At 38.1% G+C, this 22,340-nt stretch overlaps 3 protein-coding genes across 4 annotated transcripts; 1 reads left to right on the top strand and 2 right to left on the bottom strand.

Annotated features, from left to right (window-relative positions):
* The first annotated feature begins 2,021 nt into the window (after positions 1-2,021).
* On the top strand, positions 2,022-20,633 carry LOC149499544 (uncharacterized). Of its 2 annotated transcripts, none has more exons than XM_089739746.1 (4): positions 2,022-2,101; positions 3,625-3,792; positions 5,795-5,914; positions 20,472-20,633. In XM_089739746.1, exons 1-4 carry the CDS (start codon positions 2,038-2,040, stop codon positions 20,489-20,491), a joined length of 372 nt encoding a protein of 123 aa, XP_089595872.1. In that variant the 5' UTR covers positions 2,022-2,037; the 3' UTR covers positions 20,492-20,633. The 2 variants fall into 2 exon arrangements, with proteins under 2 accessions (XP_089595872.1, XP_089595873.1); XM_089739747.1 differs by lacking the exon at positions 20,472-20,633 and adding an exon at positions 6,729-7,016.
* On the bottom strand, positions 8,769-17,267 carry LOC149499545 (uncharacterized). Its single transcript, XM_089739247.1, has 2 exons — positions 16,730-17,267; positions 8,769-10,838 (listed from the first exon to the last, which is right to left on the bottom strand). The coding sequence occupies exons 1-2, from the start codon at positions 16,759-16,761 to the stop codon at positions 8,972-8,974; spliced, it is 1,899 nt and encodes a 632-aa protein (XP_089595373.1). The 5' UTR covers positions 16,762-17,267; the 3' UTR covers positions 8,769-8,971.
* Positions 15,512-16,732, bottom strand: LOC149499546 (uncharacterized). Its single transcript, XM_089739248.1, has one exon. The coding sequence runs from the start codon at positions 16,586-16,588 to the stop codon at positions 15,527-15,529; it is 1,062 nt and encodes a 353-aa protein (XP_089595374.1). The 5' UTR covers positions 16,589-16,732; the 3' UTR covers positions 15,512-15,526.
* Positions 20,634-22,340: the final 1,707 nt, after the last annotated feature.

Raw genomic sequence — 22,340 nt, 5'->3', positions numbered from 1 at the left:
TTATCCTAATACGTCTTTGGATTAATCTTGACTGAGTTGCTGAATGGACCCCAATTTGAAAAGTGAACTTTTTTTGGTATATATCATTTTGGTATACCGAAATGTTGTTGTATCTGGTACTAGTTATGGTCGTCTTTGGGACCAATTGTCTGAGATCCGATTTAATAATGAGCGATTGAAATAAACTGGAGGTCGATCCGCGTGCAAAACTGAATGAAAGAGTAGAATTGTTAATTTTGCATTTGGCGATTAGGGTTGTCCGTAATCAAAGCCTATGTATATTTCACTGCAATATCGAACGTGGTATTAGTGACTATTTCGCTAATGAATCTTTTATGACTACGAATACTTGGATGTGGCATTAATGATAACAATGGTTTGTCTTCAAAAGCAATAATACAAAAAAAAAAAGTATAACACTAACGGCTTAAGTTCAACGGTAGACAGCGGCTTGGCGGCTCTGCCCCTGGAATTGCTGACGTCCATGGGCGACGGTAACCACTCACCATCGTCACCATGCTCGTCTGCCTTCGAAGGCAATAATACATAAAAGACAAGTTAAACTCTTTTAGATTTTTACGAATTATCATTCTTAACCCTTTGACTGTCCTGTAGGTCACCGGTGACCTACGCGGCGCACTGAAGTAATTATGTCGATATCTGTTACCAAGGCCCTAACTTTGCTTTCTCTTGCCTGATTCATTCTTAGTATCTTCAGATTCGTCTTTCCGAGAGTCTATTAGATACTCTGGTGCCCTAGTAAGAAGATCGAAGAGAGAAATCGACATAATCACTTCAGGGCGCAGTGTAGGGCACCGGTGACCTACACAGCAGTCAACGTATTAACGTGTGTAATTGATGCCGTGACAATGGTTTACGTTCTACATCACGCTTGGAAATATGAGCTGTAGTCTCTAGTTGAGGGAGCACCTTTTTTTTGGCTAGCTATTGCTAGTAGCCTCGAGCTGTTATGCTAGCTTCGCCGAACGTAGCGGTAGGCAGCGGCTTGGCTCTGCCCCTGGCATTGCTGAAGTCTATAAGTCCATGGGTGACAGTAACCACTCACCATCAGGTGGGCCGTAGGCTAGTCTGCCTACAAGGGCAATTTGATCTCGCGGTGCCCAGCCTGGGAGATAAGATCTGCCCCAGCAAGAGCAGTGCTACGCTGAATCTACCACCGGATCGGAATCGCTGTGATGTATTAAACATTCCTTATAATCTATGTTAACCTACCTAATGTAATCGTAAATGTAATCCTATATAAACTAAGTGTGTATCAAATAAATCAGAGTATTATTCGGGTACCTAAAAAATCTAGTTCAATGCAAAATAGTGAATGGAGATTAGTAATTGACTATAGAAAACTGAATAATTGTATAGAAGATGATAAATTCCCATTACCTGATATTACAGACATTTTAGAATCCTTGTCTGGTAGTATATATTTCACTCATTTAGATTTACATCAGCAAACCGAATAATACTCTGATTTATTTGATACACACTTAGTTTATATTGGATTACATTTACGATTACATTAGGTAGGTTAACATAGATTATAAGGAATGTTTCATACATCACATCGCAACCCACTGAGAAGAACCGGCGAGAAACTCAGTGGACTGTGTCTGTGGGTTTAATTGCACCAGAAATTCGTCTTCGAAGGATTAGACGTGGACGGTGACCGGTGCTTGGAATGCTTAAAAGTATCGATAGTGGATCGGGAGGATCTGAAATGACACGGAGAGGGTGGTATTCATGTAGTGATTTCTTTGAGCTCCAAATCAGTTAACGTTAGATGGCACGCGCACATGTCTACCAATCTAAGTCACACAAAAAAAACCTTACTAAAACATTTTTTAATTTCAAAGGAAACAATATACACATCAAAAAGACGTTTTCAATGATATATCTTTTTTTTTAAATAATAAAGAAAGTGAGCCACAACCCTACACCCATCATCGCTAAAAGATCTTTTTTTTTAAAAAACACCTCTATAAATAGTACACTCAGGTCTTCGCGTTGCAGTTCTAAAACATGCATCGTGTTGCGCTATTTTTTGTTGCCACAGGCTTCATTGTCTGTGTTCGGACGGCTCCGGGTGAGTGATTTCAACGAGAACGAACTTTTTTTTTATGATTGAAATATTACTGGTGTCCCGGAGGCCTTTCCAGTTTCACCAGGACAGGTGGGCGAGCAAAGGCTCTGCTAGGAGGGGTGGGATTAGCTAACAGCTGCCCGAGCGCCTCCGAAGGAGACCTAACAACTCAAGAGCAATTGCTTCGCGAATGAATCTACTACCGGATCGGAATCGCGACCCGCTGAGAAGATCCGGCGAGAAACTCAGCGGGCTGATGCATGGGTTAGGTTGCACGTTGACCTCTTTGTCGAGTTCGACGAGTACGGTTACCGGGGTTCCTCAGCCTGCTCCTTGTGTTAGAGCTGAAGGTATTTAATGCAAGAGTTATTTGATCGGATGAAGAGAACGAACTCGTCGTATCGTCCACACTAACTATAATATTATATGAGGCCGTCAGCGCAAAAGCGGCCCAACCCACAATTTTTCATAATCATCCTTATAATTATGTATATTGTAATTTATTGAAAATATAATAAATTTTGATGCAAAACCAGTCTATCCATAGTTTCACCCATAGATAACAGATGGCTTTGTAAACATTATTTTTGAGCGTATTGTTTTTTTGCCTATCCAAATTCATGAAAACTTAAACCTCATTGCTCATAAACTCAACATAAACGATGGTAAGCTTAGGCCACTTTTGCGCTGACGGTCTCATATATAGTATCTATTACCTACAGTTAAGTGTCTACAAGGTAAAACTCTGATATATGCTACTGATCTGGAAATCCAACTCATCAGGAATGGCTCATGAAACTCGCCTGTGATCATTAAAATTTAATACCAACAGCAATAGGCAGAGCACTAACGTTTGACTTTAATCCTAATATTGTTGATGTTCATTGACGACAGTGACACTCAGATGAGCCTGAATGTGCTCTCTAAGGTAACAAAAATGAAGTGATAAACTTTGGTGTTGCATTGCTAGATCGACTCCAATTATGTCTACTCCAAAATGTAGTCGTCGTGGCCTAACGGATAAGACGTCCGGTGCATTCGTGTTGAAGCGATGCACCGGTGTTCGAATCCCGCAGGCGGGTACCAATTTTTCTAATGAAATACGTACTCAACAAATGTTCACGATTGACTTCCACGGTGAAGGAATAACATCGTGTAATAAAAATGAAACCCGCAAAATTATAATTTGCGTAATTACTGGTGGTAGGACCTCTTGTGAGTCCGCGCGGGTGGGTACCACCACCCTGCCTATTTCTGCCGTGAAGCAGTAATGCGTTTCGGTTTGAAGGGTGGGGCAGCCGTTGTAACTATACTTGAGACCTTAGAACTTGTATCTCAAGGTGGGTGGCGCATTTACGTTGTGGATGTCTATGGGTTCCAGTAACCACTTAACACCAGGTGGGCTGTGAGCTCGTCCACACATCAAAGCAATAAAAAAAAAAAAAAAAATTTAAGAAGCAATGAACAGAGTCTTCCGAAATATTATGTTGTCTCACAAGTATCATTGGGATCATCTTCTCTTACAGAGCATCGACGGCCGACCGAGGATACAGCTAAACCAGAGAACACGCTGTATTCCGACAAAAGTGGCGAGAACGACGTCAGCGCTTCTGAAGTCGTTGAAAACTTCGAATCCGAACTTAGAAAGACTGGTCCCGTTGTCAAGATGAATCCAAAGAATGATGTTGAAAAAGGTGACCATTACATTGTCGCAATTTTAATTAAGTTAATTTATGTTTTATCATACTATGTCCCACATACCTCGCGGGTCCCCTTGGCATGGAAACCTCGAAGGAACGTTTTAAGTGATATAAGTTAACTATAAATACAGACGCGAAATCAAAAATTAATTTTCGATTAGAATTATGAAAGCTACTTGTTTTAACACTAATCATACCAACACTTACTGGTACCTATTTATACCATAGCGGGTAAATAACTGTATATGTCAAGTATTACTCAAAATTAACAAAACAAAACAACAACAAAATTGCATAATAACTGTAGATTGATTGGTAAGCAAAAGTCATGAAGTCAAATGTGCAAAAGCAATAAGATGATGCGTGCATTTTCAATGCAATATTTCAAGATGGGTCATTTGACCCGTTACGGTATGTTTAGTAGAATGTTAAATAACGAGTGCTCTATTTTGTGACGTCAATGTATTATGACGCAATAGTTTAAGAACGTGTCGTAAATTATACACCAAAACTCGCGCTGCGAGAAAAGGTCGAAAAATCTCCATCGAATCCTCACCGAAAACTCCAAAAGCTAAGCTCCTGAATAATAGAATATAATTAGCCGATTTCCGTATGTTTTTGATTCGTACTGTATTTTGTTTTCGTTTGTGTAGACGAGCTCACAGCCCACCTGGTGTTAAGTGGTTACTGGAACCCATAGACATCTACAACGTAAATGCGCCACACACCTTGAGATATAAGTTCTAAGGTATTGAAGTATTCCAGAAGTTACAACGGCTGCCCCACCTTTCAAACCGAAACGCATTACTGCTTCACGGCAGAAATAGGCGGGGCGGTGGTACCTACCCGTGCGGACTCACACAAGTGGTCCTACCACCAGTAATTACGCAAATTATAATTTTGCGGGTTTGATTTTTATTACACGATGTTATTCCTATCCTATATGTTTGTATCCTAACTTAATTTCCTCGTTGGACTACCTTGCACAATAATATGGCTCCTACGATATAACTGTACAAGTTGCTACTAATTTTGTATTTACTTGCATGTTTTTAGTATTTATTTGTACTAGAGGTCCCGCAGTAGTCGAAATTCGACTATAATTAATTGGAATTGTAAGTTTCTACACCATTATGATTGTATTTTATACTTCTGTAATTACCAATTTCGCCAAGGCTACACTATAAAAAAATTTAATAAAGACAAACAATATTTAATCTATTCTCAATTTGACCACAGACGTCAAGACAAAAGTTTGACAATAAATAGTATGCATGCGTGTGTGCGTCAAATACATGGTATGTAGTGTGTAGTGTGTGTAATGTTTTCTTTATTGATTTGATGTATCTTTTATGCATTATTATAAAAAAATTTTAGCATTGTGCACTTTTTCTCTGTATTCTCTATAAGTGTGGAAAATTTCATACTCCTCCGTCCGCGCAATTTTGGTAAAAAGGGATACAAAGTTTTTGCTTCACGTATTAATATATAGATTTAATCGTATGTAACTTTATCTTATATTGTATTTATTTTTCACATGTGTATAGAAGTATAGATTTTTATGTAAGTTTATTAAGATATAGTACCGTCCATGCTAGTTTGCTTGTTCCTCTCCCTGCAAGGTTGCCTGGAAGATATCGCTTTCAGCGATAAGGCCGCCAATTTATGTCACCGTCTATTATTTGTTTTATATGCTTACTCTGTACATGTGGTGTTAAATAATGAGTTATATTATTATTATTAATTAAATTTTAATCAACATTAGAATTCTACCGAGAAAAAGAATGTTTGGTTGGAGGTTTTCTGGGCTCCTGTACCAAATACCAGAATTAGCCATGTATTCGTCCAACGACACGGCGCAAAGAAAAAGGTCGGATCAAAACCAAGTTGACATATCACGGGATTGACCGGGTTAATACGGAAATATTTGTCGAGAACCTTCCCTACGACTTGGGGCCCTGAACGCAACTTCGATCAATTTATATTAATTCCTCAGGGTTGGTGAGCGAATTGATAAACTCGACTTTGGGCGGTTTGCAGTTCGATGTCCATTTGGGTTCAGCTAATAGCACCGCGGACCGTCTGTGCATTAAGATAGGCGGCGTCAACTTGGCAGGTAACACTTTCCGACTTAGCCTAGTTAGCCGTTTTTTTTTAATTCAAATTAGTATTTCAACTTGAACTTCGCCGTAAGGGTGATTACGAGCACTTTAACATGAAATACGCGTACGGAAAACAGAAAGATTGACCACTTCGAAGTTCAAGTCAGTGGGGAACCGTCTGACCTGAATTGAATTATTCCTGTACATGCACTCAAAATTCGCATCAGTAGATTGGTCTTAAGCTGGGTACTCACCTAGCTGTGTAGCATGTAACGTAACAGTTACTGTATCAACCTGCAAGTGGGTACGGCTTGTCCACGGGCCACAGCGTATCTAGCTACGAGCTGCCATGAGCACACTGCGAGCCGCCTTTGTGCTCGCAGTGATACCGCCACTCGGCGGGTCACTGCGAGCTTGCTGCGCTCCTTCTGCGAGCGGCTCGCAGCGGGATCGTGCCTACGTACTCACTGGATATATGTACTGTATCTGTTACGTTACGTGCTACATGGCTAGGTTTAGGGTGTATAGTCGACCAAAGTTTTTGGGAGATTATTGGTGAAGCATTCGTGATCTTCAGTCTAAAAGGGAGAGGTGCCTGAACTACGTGGTAGGCACGGCTGCTTTTTTGCCTACCTATTGCTGGTTACGAAGGATTATGTTAGTTTCATCGAATGGGTAAGCGAGCTCACGGGGCTAAGCCTGAGAGAACTTGCTAACACTAGCGGTAGCAGGGGCAGTACTTCGCTGAACCTAGGTTCAGAATTACAAACGGCTGCCCAATTTAGGCACCTTAAATATTAAATTATTATTATAATAATATTGTTGCAGGATGCAGGCACCCGTGATATTGACGAAATGAAGATTACAAAAAAAAGATGTGTGGTGTCGTGGGACACCGGATTGGAACGAAGTTCCTTATAATAAAAATATTAATTTTAAGTTCTATTCGAGGTATAAAGAAAATAAAACTGAAGGTTTCGCAACAACCCACGGTCATTCGGTAACATGCGAACTTATTGTGGTACACTTCATTCACGGTTGTTTGCATAAGAGTTAGTGTATTGCGCAAACGAACGCTCTGAGATCGTGGTCAATGAATGATAAAAAAATATGCTATTTTTTGTACGTTAATACAAAGTTAAGTCGTACAATGTGTGCATTACTAATAAAAATCTTACGTTACGGACGTTTTTTCCCTCTTTGGGTACTTCTCCGCAGCGTCCCATATGGAACTTCGTTCCAAAAAAAACGGTAAATTCAGAAAACTAAGAAGAACAGAATTAATTAATTGATTTTTACAAATTCTGAGATAAATAAGTTTTAGAATTTTTCCTGTATTATTTAATATTACATCCTCGCCCCGTTTTCCTGGCAGATCATTTATTGGACTTTTTACCGATCGCTACAAAGCTTCGCAGAATCACTCGCTGGGCCAAAATGAAGATTTCTTGAAAATTTCATCGAAAACAGTCCAGCCGTTTGTCTAAGGAACATTACATCGAATCGACTTTATTATTTATGGCAACACAAATAAGTACATAGGAACATACACACATCGACTTTATTATTTATAGACTTATAAATACAGCTCTTTACTGTTGGTAGGACGTCTTATGAGTCCGCACGGGTAGGTACCACCACCCTGCTTATTTCTGCCGTGAAGCAATAATATATTTCGGTTCGAAGGGAGAGGCAGCCGTAGTACTGTAAAAACTGAGACCTTAGAACTCATATCTCAAGGTAGGTGGCGACATTTACGTTGTGGATGTATATGGGCTCCAGTAACCACTTAACACCAGGTGGGCCGTGAGCTCGTCCACCCATCTAAGCAAGAAATAAAAAAAGTCCTAACTTGTGTCAGGAAGGTGTCTGTCAAAAGTGATAATGTGTTTTATTTCTGACAGTCGACGAGTATATGCAATTCATTTATGCTTTTGGATGTGGTAATTTTGATATTAGTGACTTGCATGTCCCCGAAGGGCTTTGAGTTGAGCTAGTTTTCCGTTCTTTTGAATCGCCCCACGCGCCACCTGAGCAGTTCATTCCAATCACTCAGTAGCCCTGCACTTATCCTCAGCGTGATTCAACAGATCATTTGCGTCACGCAGCCTATATGACGCCTATTGCCAGTATTAAAATATTTTTCAATATATAAACGTAACTTCTAACAATAATCCAAGAACGTTGTTAAATTAATAATTCGGGCGTCTGCGTTCATTTTATCTTCCATCCATTTTGTTAGAATAATCTTCAAACATTTATAAAAGGCACTGGGGTAAGGCCGCGGCTTTACTCACAGCCTGCAGCGGAGAGGAAACAAAAAACCAATCTCCCATTGTCCATCTACTTTATTCCCTTCTTTAATAAATGTTGAATTGGTTTAATGTTCCGAAAAAAATTGCAATAGTTAGTTATTTACCAAATTTGCCATAAAAATTTTAACAACAAAGATGTTAACAATAAATGTTAGAAGATGGACACAAATAGTAAAAGATAAAAAGAAGAGACTCGCACGATATTGTGAACATTTTAGGAACCTGCAGTGGACGACATATCATTTGAGGCATTACAATAAACGCTTTGAAAATATTGTAAACGCGATTGAGATATGCTCAAGACTCCTTTAAATAGTCGATATATATTATAATACTACAGAGTATTTTAATATCACGATCTAAAGGGTTCGGTCGTGATGCAAAAAAAATAATAATTGGAAATGTATTGACAAATCACATTATTCCGTTGCTTTTTTTTAGTAATACATAAATTTCTCATATAAATTTTTTAGTCGACTCGAAAACGGTTGATTGATTAAAACGCGCTGTTATGAGCCACAGGATATTTAGCTTTTTAAAAAAAATACTTTATATGATTTTGGACGACCGTCTTGGATGAGGAGATGAAGGAGACTGACTCACTGACGTGAGCCCGATATAGGTGTATCATGAAGAGTGTTGAGGTAGCGGGACAGAGTGCATAGTTAGCAAGAAGGAGTGCAACGGGAAGGATATAACACCTCCCGGGGGTAGACTAAACATCGGGGTTACTTCCGCGATGTTTGGGAAAGAAAGTTATACATTTGTTCTGATAGTGGGAGCCGGAGTGTTTTCCGGTTGAGGGTTGTGCGTCCGGATTTTCAGTGGAGTAACGGGTTCAGTGGTTTCAGTTTGGTTCGTGGTAGGAGGGTTTGAGGTTGGACGGTGGAATGTGGGAAAACGATGGATAAGACGGTTGTGCGATTTAATTATAGAAACACACTTAATAATACAGAATAGAAAAACAATAATAGAAATTAAACTAATTACGATAGAGTAAGGAGTCTCGTATTTTATGATAGGATGGTCTGCCAGGATTTCGTCAGCTTTGACTGACATTGAATTTAATTTGGACCGAGTTTCAGCGGTAAAGAAGTCTAAATCAACGTTTTGCAGTTTTAACGGAGGCTCGTTACTCATTACATTTGTAAACTTATCTAAATTACAGCAAGAGTCATTAATTATATTAAAATCTGAGTGGCTTACAGAAACATTTATCTTTACTGGGGTAGACTTAGGTATTAGTTTTGTGCCTTTACAGAAGGCTATACAATTTTCTGGGATTCTCAGGATACCCGTACCAATTATGTTCAGGTCTATTATTTTCTGATCACGACACTCGACGTAGAGTTTATTGGTTTTGGATTGTACAAAAATCCAAGCGTTATTTTTAAGTGATTTCCATAGGTCTAATTGTCCATGGATAAAGTCTGTTTTACACTGCACTGGTAAAGTGTTTACTATATTTGACAATAGTTCACTTTCGCAACTTGGGTTTGCACTAGTCGGGAACACTGTTGTAATATCACAAATGTATTCATGCGAGTTGATTACGATGCATTCCTTCGGTGAGTCTAAATTACAGTATTCTGTTTTGTCCATGGTCATTGCTATATATTTGTTTGAAGGTATAATATAACTGAACGAGTTAGGTTTAATACTGTTGTGTGGAGTAGGTAGTGCTATAACGTGATACAAATTGTATTCCGTAGGGGATACGAGGGGTAATCTTAATATAAAATTAACTTTATTACTAGAACTATAACATATTAAACTAGATGAATTCATTAAACTATACATATTGCTTAAAGTTAAATGTGTAGGTAGCCTAAGGTTGGCAGGTATATGTCTAAAGTTATTGTCAATTTCTTGGTATAGTTGTTCGGGCGACAATACGGCTGGATGTAGGATGTTTTGACTGCAAAACATTATCGCGTTGGTTAAGTCTTCTAATCGGAATGATAAAGCTAATAGGGATGCCTCTAAACTATTTCCTATCGAATTGATATCTGATTTTATTGAAAGTTCGTGTGAGATAGCTGAGATGTTTTTTAGTTGTGCGGAGAAATTGTCAATAGCTTGGTTAAGGTTAGCTTCATTAATTTTTATTTTGTAAATTGTTTCATTGAATTTTGACAGAGTGGTCGAAGTGATTAAAATATTTTCTTTCATTAATGTAGCTAGCCTTTTTTCATTATTTTGCATATTTTGTATAGCCTCATTATATCTAATACCATCATTTTCGTCCAGAGTGCCGAAAATAGTTTTGGAGAGAGAGCCAATGCCACTTATCCACGCCCCTCGTTTAAATCGCTTTTCTGTTAAGTGAGCTGTGGCTGAATACTCTGAGACGATGTCGTTGTATCTTACTGTTAGTGGTTCTAGTAAATTGTAACATTCTAGATTACTTTGCATTTTAATTTGCATTTGATTACATATAAATCTAAGGGTGCCCATGACTGAATTTAAATTCTGGATATGCGGCTTAATATAAGAGATATCTATAAATGTAACTATATCTAAGTGGCTTGTACGAATTCTGAGTTCGCCGATTGGATCAAAATATATACCGGAACTCTTGTTAATTTGTTCAACAAATTCCGCGTTAGCCGTAGCCGATATGCTGCAAGAGAGAGACTTGTGTAAATTCTTTTGTCGTAAATTAATAATATATAGGATATGTAAAGATGTAAATATGGATTTTGTAAATATGTTTTGTATAATAACAAGATTTTGTATAATAATAATACCTATAACTAGTTTCCTTAACTAATAAAATAATGATTATAATAATGGTAGAAATAACTTGTTAGGAGGTTATATTCTCTCGCACGTCAGCGAGTTTAATTTCATCGAAATGATGTTTCACGTGGCGCCTATTGATGAGTAGTGTTACCGTATGGTTTCCATGTACTTTAATTACTTTATAAGGCCCTTTCCACATGGGCGATAGTGCTTTGCGTAAGCGGAGATGATTTTTTAGGAAAACTTGGTCGCCGACTTTGTAAATCACAGGGCGAGTACGTGTGTCATAGTAATTTTTTGAATTGATTTTGGATTTGTGAATATACTCAATTGCTATATCTCGTGCGTGTTTCAAGCGGTGTTGGAGTAGTTTGACATAGTCTGGGTAAGTGGTATCGGAATTATCGTCATATACAGAGTCTGGTATACGAGGTTTGTGTCCGAATAGTAATTCGAATGGTGAGTAGTGTGTTGTAGAATGGACTGCTGTGTTATATGCTAGCATTGACGTGTATACGTATTTCGGCCAATTGTTTTGGTTTTCGTTCACGTAAGATTTTAGATACTCTTTGAGAGTGGAGTGTGACCTTTCTAAGGCACCTTGGGTCTGCGGATGGTATGGCGATGACCATAACTGCTTGATTTTTAAAAATTCACATGTCTTTTTAAAGAGCTCGGCTGTGAAGTTCGTCCCTTGATCGGTCAGGATATGTTTAGGGATGCCGAACAACGAGATGAAGTGTAGGAGACATTCACTCGTTTCTTCCGCAGTGTTACTGCGAAGAGGATATGCTAGAGAGAATTTAGTAAGGTCGTCCTGCATGGTTAGTATGTATTTAAGTTTAGCAGTGCCGGATTCGGGTAAGGGACCTACTATATCGAGAGCTAGTCGCTCGAACGGAGATGTGGATGTGGAAGTTATTACCATGGGAGCTCGATTTATTTGTCGTAGTGCTTTGTTGGTTTGACAAGATGGGCATTGCTTAATATAGTTCTCAATGTCACTACGCATGTTTTTCCAGGAGAATCTTTCTTTGATGCGGCTAAACATTCTTGCGGATCCTAAATGTCCAGCAATAGGGATATCATGGTTTTCTTTGAGTATTTTGGGTATTTCGCTAAGAGATGGGTATATTATGTTATTGTGGTATATGTGTATTTTGATATTAGTACCATCGAAGAGATAAGCTAGCATATTATAAATTTTGATAAAGGAATGTCTATCGAATGGATTCCTAAAGTCGGATATGCTAATTTCGTAGATTGTAGAATAGGACATCATTATTTCGTCGCGGGCATACTTTAGACTTTTGAATATGTCAGGATAAGAATTATCATCGAAGTGATGTACTTTAGTGAACAGGAAGAGGTAGGTTTTATTTTCAATAGTAAGAGGGGAAACAGTATGTAGGGATCTTTCTTTCTTTAGGAATTCGTCGCGTTGTGGGTTAGGACAGTTGTTAATGATGTCTTGGATATAGGGTAAGGATTCGTCCATATCTATAGACGTAGGTATTATTATTAATTTTTGAGAACATTTTAGTAAGTCTTCGTTGTGTTCTAGGATAATTGTATCATGCGTCTTAGTAGGGGATTTTAGGAATTTATTGTAATTGTCGTCGGGTAATGGTGATGTATCGGGGACGACAGGACAATTAGCATTGTCGGAAATGGGAGACAACGGAGTTTTAGGATTTGGTTTTGATACGAGTGGGACAGGATCGACGCGATCGGGTGACTTTTCAGGAATCGGAGGTGCTGGATTTATGGGTGCTGGAGTGGATTCTTGTATAGGATCTTGATGATTTGGAGATTCTGGGAAGGTTAGAGGTTCTGATTCATTCATGGGATCTAGGAAACTAAAGTCGAAGTCTACATCATTCAATGGGCTAAAGTCAGTTCTAATAAGTTCGTCAAGTGTTGCTTGAGGAATTTCGAGCGGTGATGAGTTAGGTGAGGATATAGTAGTAGGGTTTTGATTGGATTCGGCGTTATGACTTTGATTACTTTCAGCAATGGGATCTTCGTTAGATTCTACAATAGGATTTGGATTTAGATCATCTTTATTCGTAGGATATACGGGATTTACAGGATACCTTGAGAGTGCATCTGCTGCGGAGTTTAATTTGCCTTTACGATATACGATTTCGTATTCGTACTCTTCTAATTTTAGCCTCCAGCGTTGGAGTTTACTGCCGGGGTCTTTGTGGTTAAACAGCCATTTTAATGGTCTGTGATCGGTTACGATTTGGAATTTATTTCCGTAGAGATAAGGACGGAAGGTTTTACATCCATAGAGTATGGCTAATAATTCTTTCTCTGTTGTACTATAGTTGCATTCGCTTTTGTTTAAGGTGCGAGACGCAAAAGCTACTGGTCGGTCTTTGCCGATTTGTCCCTGAGAGAGGACAGCACCCACAGCATAATTCGAAGCATCACAAGTGAGGATGAACGGTTTTGTGAAGTCAGGGTAGATTAGTAGTGGAGCGGATGTTAATTTTCTTTTTAAGATTTCGAAGGCAAGCTGATGTTGGTTTTCCCAAATGAACGCAGTGTCTTTCTTCAAGAGGTTAGTAAGAGGTTTAGCAGTTTGGGAAAATTCTGGGATAAATCGTCTGTAGTACGAAACTAGACCGAGAAAGGATTTTATGTCTTTTGGTGATTTAGGAACTGGATATTCTGTAACGGCTTTTATTTTGTCTGGGTTCGGCTTTACTCCTTGTTCGGTTATAACATGGCCTAGGTAACACACTTCACGTCTAAGGAATTCGCACTTATCTGGCTGCAACTTTAGGTTGAATTGACGGATTCTTTGGAAAATAGAAGTTAGATTGAGGATATGGGATTTGATGTCATAGGAATAGCAGACAATGTCATCTAAGTATACAAAGCATCTTGTACCTTGGAGTCCCGATAAGGCGGAGTTCATGAGCCTCTGGAATGTGCTCGGCGCGTTCTTTAATCCAAATGGCATTCTTAAGAATTGGAAATGTCCTTCGGGCACATTGAAGGCTGTTTTGACTTTGTCGGCTTCGTTTAACTTGATTTGATGAAATCCTGAGGCTAAGTCCAAAGTGGAAAAGTATTTACTATTTCCAAGTTGATCGAGAATTTCTGTTATTTGTGGAATAGGATATGTGTCGCCTATGGTTACGTCATTGAGCCTGCGATAGTCGATAACCACTCGCCATTTTTGGGTGTTGGATGCATCAAGTTTCTTTGGGACGACCCAAATAGGCGATGACCAGGGGGAATCGGAAGGCTCTATTATGTTTTGTTCCAGCATTTTATCGATTTGATTTTTGACTTCTGCTTTATGCACTTCTGGAAATCTATAAGTTTTGGTGTGTATTGGTATGTCGGATGTTGTTTTGATTTCATGTTTAAGGGCATTAGTGCAGGAAAGATGTTCACCAGGAAGATGGAAAATGTCGGAGAAATCAGAACATAATTGTAAAAGAGATTGAGCTTCTTCAGCATTAAGATGAGAGATACGTAATTGTTTAAATACTTCCTCAGTACGTTTAAGGCTGTTGGTTGAGATGTTCGTATGAATTACAGGATGATTTTGGAATTCTAAAGGATCTATAGGTTGTAATTTTAAACTTAGATTCGAGTTCACGACAATAGGTTCTTCGGAAGTGTTTACGACGGATAAATTGACTCTGTTATTTTGTTTAACTCGTACTATACAATTTGCAATTATCAAGCTGTCTGAGAGTTTTTGGTCTAGAATCATTCCTTCTTTTAAATTAGGATTGGTAATGGAGCATTCAATTACAGTTTCGGTTCTTGCTGGAATTATATACGCTGGATCATTAAAATGTAATTTGAGAGATAGCTTCCCAATATGGAGTAAGTCGTTGGTATAATTTATATTACAGCTATACGCATTAAGTAAATCGGACCCTATAATGCCGTCGTAAGGTAGATGTATTTTATCGACGACGTGGAACTTATGTGTTATTTTTTTTTGCTTATCGACGTATATTTTTAATTGGAAGTGACCCTTTGTGTTAATGGGTTCATCTTCAGAATCTATTCCTTTTAATTTAATCATTTCTGATTCTAATTTAGGATGCTTTTCGATGCACGAGTATTTAATTAGGCTGACAGACGATCCTGAGTCGACTAATAAAGAAAGTGGAATGTTCGATACAGAGGATTCGACTAGGACATGAGGTAGAAGGGTTTTGGCTGGGTTACTCGTTATTTCAAATACATTGGGCTTAGGAGGGTTAGGATTAGTATTCTTAGATAAATTGGATTTTGTATTTGTGTTTTTATTAGTGCTTAAGGATTCAGTGGATTTAGGCGACTTCGTTTCTCTGAATGGTCGCTCGGATACAGTGGATACAGTATTTTTTGGCAATCCTACTTCTTTGAGTGGTTGCATGGATACAGTGGATTTGGATGGACAATCATGTAGCGATGTCCTTTCGATGTTTAGATTCTTTTTTAAAATTGAGGCGTAACTTCCATGTAGCGGTGTTGCCTTGGATATAGGATTAGATCTGATGCCGGTTTTTATTCTACTTTGTCCCGTACGACATCGGGGCGAGACGATTACTCGTTTTTTGGATGATCGTTGTCGACCGTATCATAGCCTTCAGCTTGATCGGCTTGTTCTACGTAATTTACCCTTTGGGCGACACCGGTTTGGTTTTGGTTAAATTTGAACTTGTTGTTGTTGAACTCGCGTTTGCGGCATTGTTCCAAGGTGTGCCCTGGTGTTTTGCAATATCTACAAAATATGGTATTAGAATCATAGCTATTCGCGGGTCTAGTTGGATAATTGTTTGGTCTAGGATAATAGTTGTTAGTAGGGAATTGGCGGTTCACATCTCTACGAAAGGGTTGGGCAAAAGCTGGTCTTGCGATGTTTGGTCTGGAAGTTGGCCGACTCTCTTGACGATTACCGGAGGGGTTTTGTTTAAATAGGAATTGTTGGATTTTTTCCTCCGATATAGCTATGTTCACCGCTTCATTCAGGGTTTTAGGAGATTTACAACGAATGATGTTAGAGATGCGAGGAATAAGTCCCATTTGGAACTGATGGAGGGCTAATTCTTCCATGGCGGCTGTCCGCCCTACCATTTCCTTACTTTTGTGACCATGAGAGATAGATATCTCGGTTAATAGCTGGGACAAACACGTCTCTATCCTAAGAGCATATTGGCTAACGTTTTCGTTTGTTTGTTGTTTACATTCTTGTAGATCTGTCAATAGGTGAGCATAATGCTTCCTCTCGCTGAACTGGACCTTAAGAAAGTCTTTGAGTTGATGCCAATTAGCGAACTCTTTAATGGAACAAGCGGTTTCCGCTTTGTCCTGTAATTGGCAAAGTATGTACTTAAACAGTATATCTTTTTGTACGTCAGACGCTAGCTCGTAAGCGTTGTTACAGTTCACAAGAAATGAGTTTAGCGTTTCTCTACAGCCATTGTATGGTTTTATAAATTTCAGCAAAGTTGAGAGATCGATTTCGGGCTTTTGAATCATCACAGCTCTCTTTTTCGCGACAGACCGCGTTTGTGGGGGAAGAAGATGGCCTTGGCCCTCCTCCTCGGTGTCTGTTACCGCGAAATCGGTTTTTTCGTATTTTGGACTCTGAGACCTTTCCGCCATTTTCTTATACGATACAATTACAAATTCTTATAAAATTAACTGGTGAACACGGTTATTAAACGAAAATAGAATACAAAAGTTTGAACTGGTGTCTAATATAGCAATGACCAAAACAATTTAATAAATTGATAAAGAGCTCACAGGAATGCAGACAGCACGATAAGGGCGTTCATTCTCGGAACTCGGCGATGAGGCGATCCGTGAGTTGCGTTTCTGTGTTTCGTCGGATACCGGTCGCGGCACGCAGGAGCAGTTATCCGTGACAGTGGGTATGATACTGTGATGCCGGCTACAGCATTCAAGTAGAATGCGCAGCAGTGGGCTTTCAGCGGTCGACGAGCACAACACAAATGCACAAATTATTAGTAAAACGGTGGAATTCACGATCACAAGTATTAATTCTATGATTCACTGAATTTTAGAGTTCACTGGATATTGAGACGTACCAGGGACTTTTCAAAATCCCTTTACGCTGCCACCAAAATGTTATGAGCCACAGGATATTTAGCTTTTTAAAAAAAATACTTTATATGATTTTGGACGACCGTCTTGGATGAGGAGATGAAGGAGACTGACTCACTGACGTGAGCCCGATATAGGTGTATCATGAAGAGTGTTGAGGTAGCGGGACAGAGTGCATAGTTAGCAAGAAGGAGTGCAACGGGAAGGATATAACAGCGCGCAACGTAACCACGCCCGAACAAAGTTGACCCTTCATTAAACAACCAACAAATCTCCGGGCGGGCGATTATTTCCGAACTTCTCAAATCGACTTTAGAAGTGGGAGCGATCATAAATTGCTCGGAATAGCCTTAAGTTTCGAATGTAATCGTTGGCGGAACGCTACGAAGCAATTTGTAATTTCGACTCGGCTCGCGCGAGGATGGGCCTCGATGGAGCGGTGGCTGTGTTTGAACAGACTAAATTGCTTTCCCGAATTAAAAAAAATAATAGCACAATCGTTTTTTTTTAATACGCTTTTATTAGCTTCCGACGTATATGTATGTTTGTAACGGAATCTTTGAACATGATTTTGACCCCCTTCAAAACGTCGGATTAACTCGAAATTTGGTATACTTATTAAGGACCGATGACAATTCAATATTAAAAAAATATATTGGAAAAATTGAAATTCAACTAAAAAATAAAGAATAGTTTAAAAAAACTAACAAAATACGCTTTTATAGAAAATCTAATTAAATAACAGAAAATCTATATTTTCTATAAAATCTATATTTTAAACGATTTTAAAAAAAAATTAATTAAAAATAGTGTAAGAAAAAAATGATTTTACTGTAAAAAAAGCATGGGGTTGCATGTTATCAGTAGTTATAAATATTTTATGAACAGATATGAGTAGAAGGGTTATTTTGATAATATCCTGAAAAGCAACCCACGATTTTTTACATTATAATCATTTTTTATTACACTATTTATAATTCAAATTTAAAAATTTATTTTCTATTTTTTAGTTGGATTTTCTATAAAAGCCTATTTTGTTAGTTTTTTAACTATTATTTATATTGCTTAAATTGGTGGACGAGCTCACGACTCACTTGCTAAGTGGTTATCGGAGCCCATAGACATCTACAACGTAACTGCCGCCACCCAATTTGAGACATGAGTTCTAAGGTCTCATTTTTTAGAGTCCAACGGCTATCCCATTCTTCAAACCGAAACGGATTACTGCTTCACGGCAGAAATAGCCAGGGTTATGGTACCTACCCGGGCAAACTCACAAGACGTCCCGAGTTGACAAACTGGCGCGAAGCAGTAATGCGTTCCAGTCACAAGGGGGGGACCAGGAATCAATTTAAACCACGTGGACCACGTGGACCGCGTGCTCGCCCACTCATCATAGAAGTTAAAAAAAAACGTAAAAGTACCTACCAGATGCGTATTTTTGTAGTAAAAATACCTTTGGCCTGAAAAAGTTTATCTAATGTATAAAGTTATAAATCGTTTAGAATAAGACTTCCCTAGGCCCCGCCCGGTTCTTTTTACGAGGCACGATTCTAAAGTATTATTTATGAGTTATTTTCCAGAACACATCTACTGCAGCCTAATAAAGGACCCCAAAAAAACCGTTTAAATAAAATGTTTAAATACAGCTTCAGTAAACTTTGAGGAAATCGAATAATTATAATAAAGGTCATTTTCACATTTCGAGCGGAGCACAAAATCAATAATTGATGATCTTTGTTCGTGACTCTCTTTCAATGCTTTCAGAATTCCAACTAGTATTGGCATTATTTATCCTAATCTAGGATGCTGCTACCTATTCACATGCTAAGCGAGTCATAAACATGCGCCATCTGTTGATAATTTATAGCAACTAAATTTACTCTTATCAATAATAGATGGCAGTAGACGTGAATAGAAACTAGTTAAATTCGTTTAATAATATTGTGTATCATTTATGATGCTATGAGGGCTTTCAGTAAATTCTGACATATTTAACTTCGATATTGACATTGATGTTATAACAAGATAACTTATGTTCAAATCACAAAAACTGTTTTTAAATAATGCTATATAATTACCATGAAAAACAGATTTAAAATATCGCCTGACTAATTAGTATAAGCAAAGACTCCTCTTTTAACACATTCATCCTTTTTTTCGTACCTAAACTGATAGTCTAGACTCTACAGAGACCATATCAGCGTCACCGGGCTGATATGGTCCGGGTGAGCTCACGGGGCTCAAGCCTGACGTGGTTTCTAACACTAGCCCTAGCGAGAGCAGTGCTTCGCTGAATTTATTACCGGATCGGGAATCGCGACCCACTGAGAAGATCCGGCGAGAAACTCAGTGGGCTACCACAGACATTCATCAATTTTCTTCTAGCAAACGACTTGTTGAAGAATGGAGGGAAAACTTTATAGCCTAAAACGTGATTAAAATAACGGCTGGATACACTTAATAGCTATTATAGAACGAATAAAAATAAAGAATTAACATAAATATTGTATTACGGAAGTAAAATATTATTTAAATATTTCATGAGTTTTGAAAATTTTTATGAGTGTTACGTATATAGCATGTGTCAAGTACGTATCAACTCATTGAGTCCCGATACGGTGGTAGATTCTGCGAAGTACTGCTCGGGCTAGGGCTAGTGTTAGCAACTCGTCAGGTTAGAGTCCCGTGAGCTCACTTACCCGTCCGCGTGTGGAATAGCCCGTTAGGCTACCAGACAATACGAAGAAAATAAAAAAGTATGTACATAATATTTCATTACAAAAAAAATGTGACTATGTTCGAGATTAGAACACGGCTTACGGGTAGGACGTCTTGTGAGTTCGCACGGGAGGGTACCACCGCCCTGGCTGTTTCTGCCGTGAAGCAGTAATGCGTTTCGATTTGGGGAGTGGGGTAACCGTTGTACTTAATAATTGAGACTTAGAACTCATGTCTCGAGGTGAGTGGCGGCGATAAATTTGTTGCTGTCTATGGGCTCCGGTAACCACTTAACACCAGGTGAATCAACGAAAAAAAAAAACCAAAAAACTAAGCTGCATATAGGCATACAAATGAAGAGTGGATTAGTCGTTAATATCTACATTGTCCACCTGTCTCATGGTGGGTACCGTGTCTAAACTGCATTATTGAGACATGAACCTGTTACTAAAGCAATCAATTATGAATAAACTTATTCTTATACTTATGAATAAAAAACACCTCGTACATCGATACCAATTACCAAACATATTGTTAAGCCCGTAAGAGTAACGCCATCTGTCGCCGAATAGTAGAAACGAATACCAAAGGAACTAGTAACACCGAGAGCGCTCGAGATGTATAACGCCATCTATGGTCAGATAGCGGAAACACACATCGAAGCTACTCGCCTTGCTCAGAATGCTCTCAATAATTCTAGGGATGTCGTATCGACTATAAAAGCGTTGCAGAGATGACGCGAAGTCAGTTAGTAATCGGATCTAGTCGAAGCAAAACAGCAAACGGATCACCTGAAGCGAAGCGGAAAAAGCGAATTACGAATTGTAAGTGCTCTAAGTGTTAAATAGAGTTTTAATTTGTACTTTGGTGGAACTTTTATTTATCCCGAACAATAGGTTAGTCATCTCTTTTAATTCGGCATGACTTTATTTTCATTTAAATAAGGACGTAGATTGCATCTGTTCTCTTACATACTTAATTGTACTGAGACCTTAGAACTTATATCTCAAGGCATTTACGTTGTAGATGTCTATGGGCTCCAGTAACTTAACACCGGGTGGGCTGTGAGCTCGTCCACCCATCTAAGGAATTAAAAAAAAGCCCGACTGTATATTCTGAGAAGATTCTTTTCGTATATTTCTACTACCAACAGTTGAGGACAACGCATTAAATTAACTATCAGACTCCAAAAATTTAATGGCTTCTTCTTTATAAGCCAATGATACAAAAGTGAAGTGATACCGGTGAATAATCCCTATTGGCTTATAAAATTCGTTATCACTCCGAGAAATTTTAATTGTTAATCATTTGTTGTTTTTTAAATGACTTGTTGTTACCTGATATTATATTGACATTTCTTCTTTTCTTTTTGATATGACATGGCATTTATTAGACATCTATATATTAATACGTGAAGCAAAAACTTTGTATCCCTTTTTACGAAAATTGCGCGGACGGAGGAGTATGAAATTTTCCCCACTTATAGAGAATATAGAGAAGAAGTGCACAATGCTAATTTTTTTTTTAAATAATGCATAAAAGATACTTTAAATCAATAAAGAAAACATTACACACACTACAGACCATGTAGTTGACGCACACACGCATGCATACTATTTATTGTCAAACTTTTGTTCTTGACGTCTGTTGTCAAATTGAGAATAGATTAAATATTGTTTGTCTTTCTTAATATTTTTTATAGTGTAGTCTTGGCGAAATTTGTGATTATAGTATGTGTACCAACTTACAATTCCAATTAATTATAGTCGAATTTCGACTACTGTGGGACCTCTAGTCTATATATTAATACGTGAAGCAAAAACTTTGTATTCCTTTTTACGAAAATTGTGCGGACGGAGGAGTATGAAATTTTCTACACTTATAGAGAATATAGAGAAGAAGTGCACAATGCTAATATTTTTTTTAAATAATGCATAAAAGATACATTAAATCAATAAAGAAAACATTACACACACTACATACCATGTATTTGACGCACACACGCATGTAATAGCAACCTAAGCTGACAACAACCTATAAATCAGCAATTTATCAATTCTACACTATATATTTGTTGAATTGAATATTGAAGCATAGTTCAAAACAGTTACTTCATCAGGAACATCTATCTATTGAGTAATAATAATACCATTATGTAATAATCATTGTATATTCATTTATTTATGATAAATGGCAAATAGAAACATTTTACATACATAATAATATTTATTTAATAACGTAATAATTATACTTATCTTTTAATTCACAATGTCCACACTTATACACAGTATCAAGCCAGAGAGAGAGAGCTCCGCACCGCCCGACGTCTCAACCGAGAATGACTCGAGATTGGTCGGCACAGGGGCTTTTGTAGGCGGTGACAAACAACTATGCGTCATACTTGTTTGTCATCGCTCGAACGTTGGCTTTAATTTAAAATTGTATTTACAGCAATTATTTATAAATATATTATTACTTAATTTACTAACATTATTTGTGTTATATATCTCTATACCTATACATAGGCATAAACTATCAATATATTATTACTTAATTTACTAACATTATT

The sequence above is a fragment of the Bombyx mandarina genome, chromosome A1, assembly GCF_030267445.1.
Source record: "Bombyx mandarina strain Sakado chromosome A1, ASM3026744v2".
Lineage (NCBI taxonomy): Eukaryota > Metazoa > Arthropoda > Insecta > Lepidoptera > Bombycidae > Bombyx > Bombyx mandarina.
This window is presented reverse-complemented; position numbering and strand designations above follow the sequence as displayed.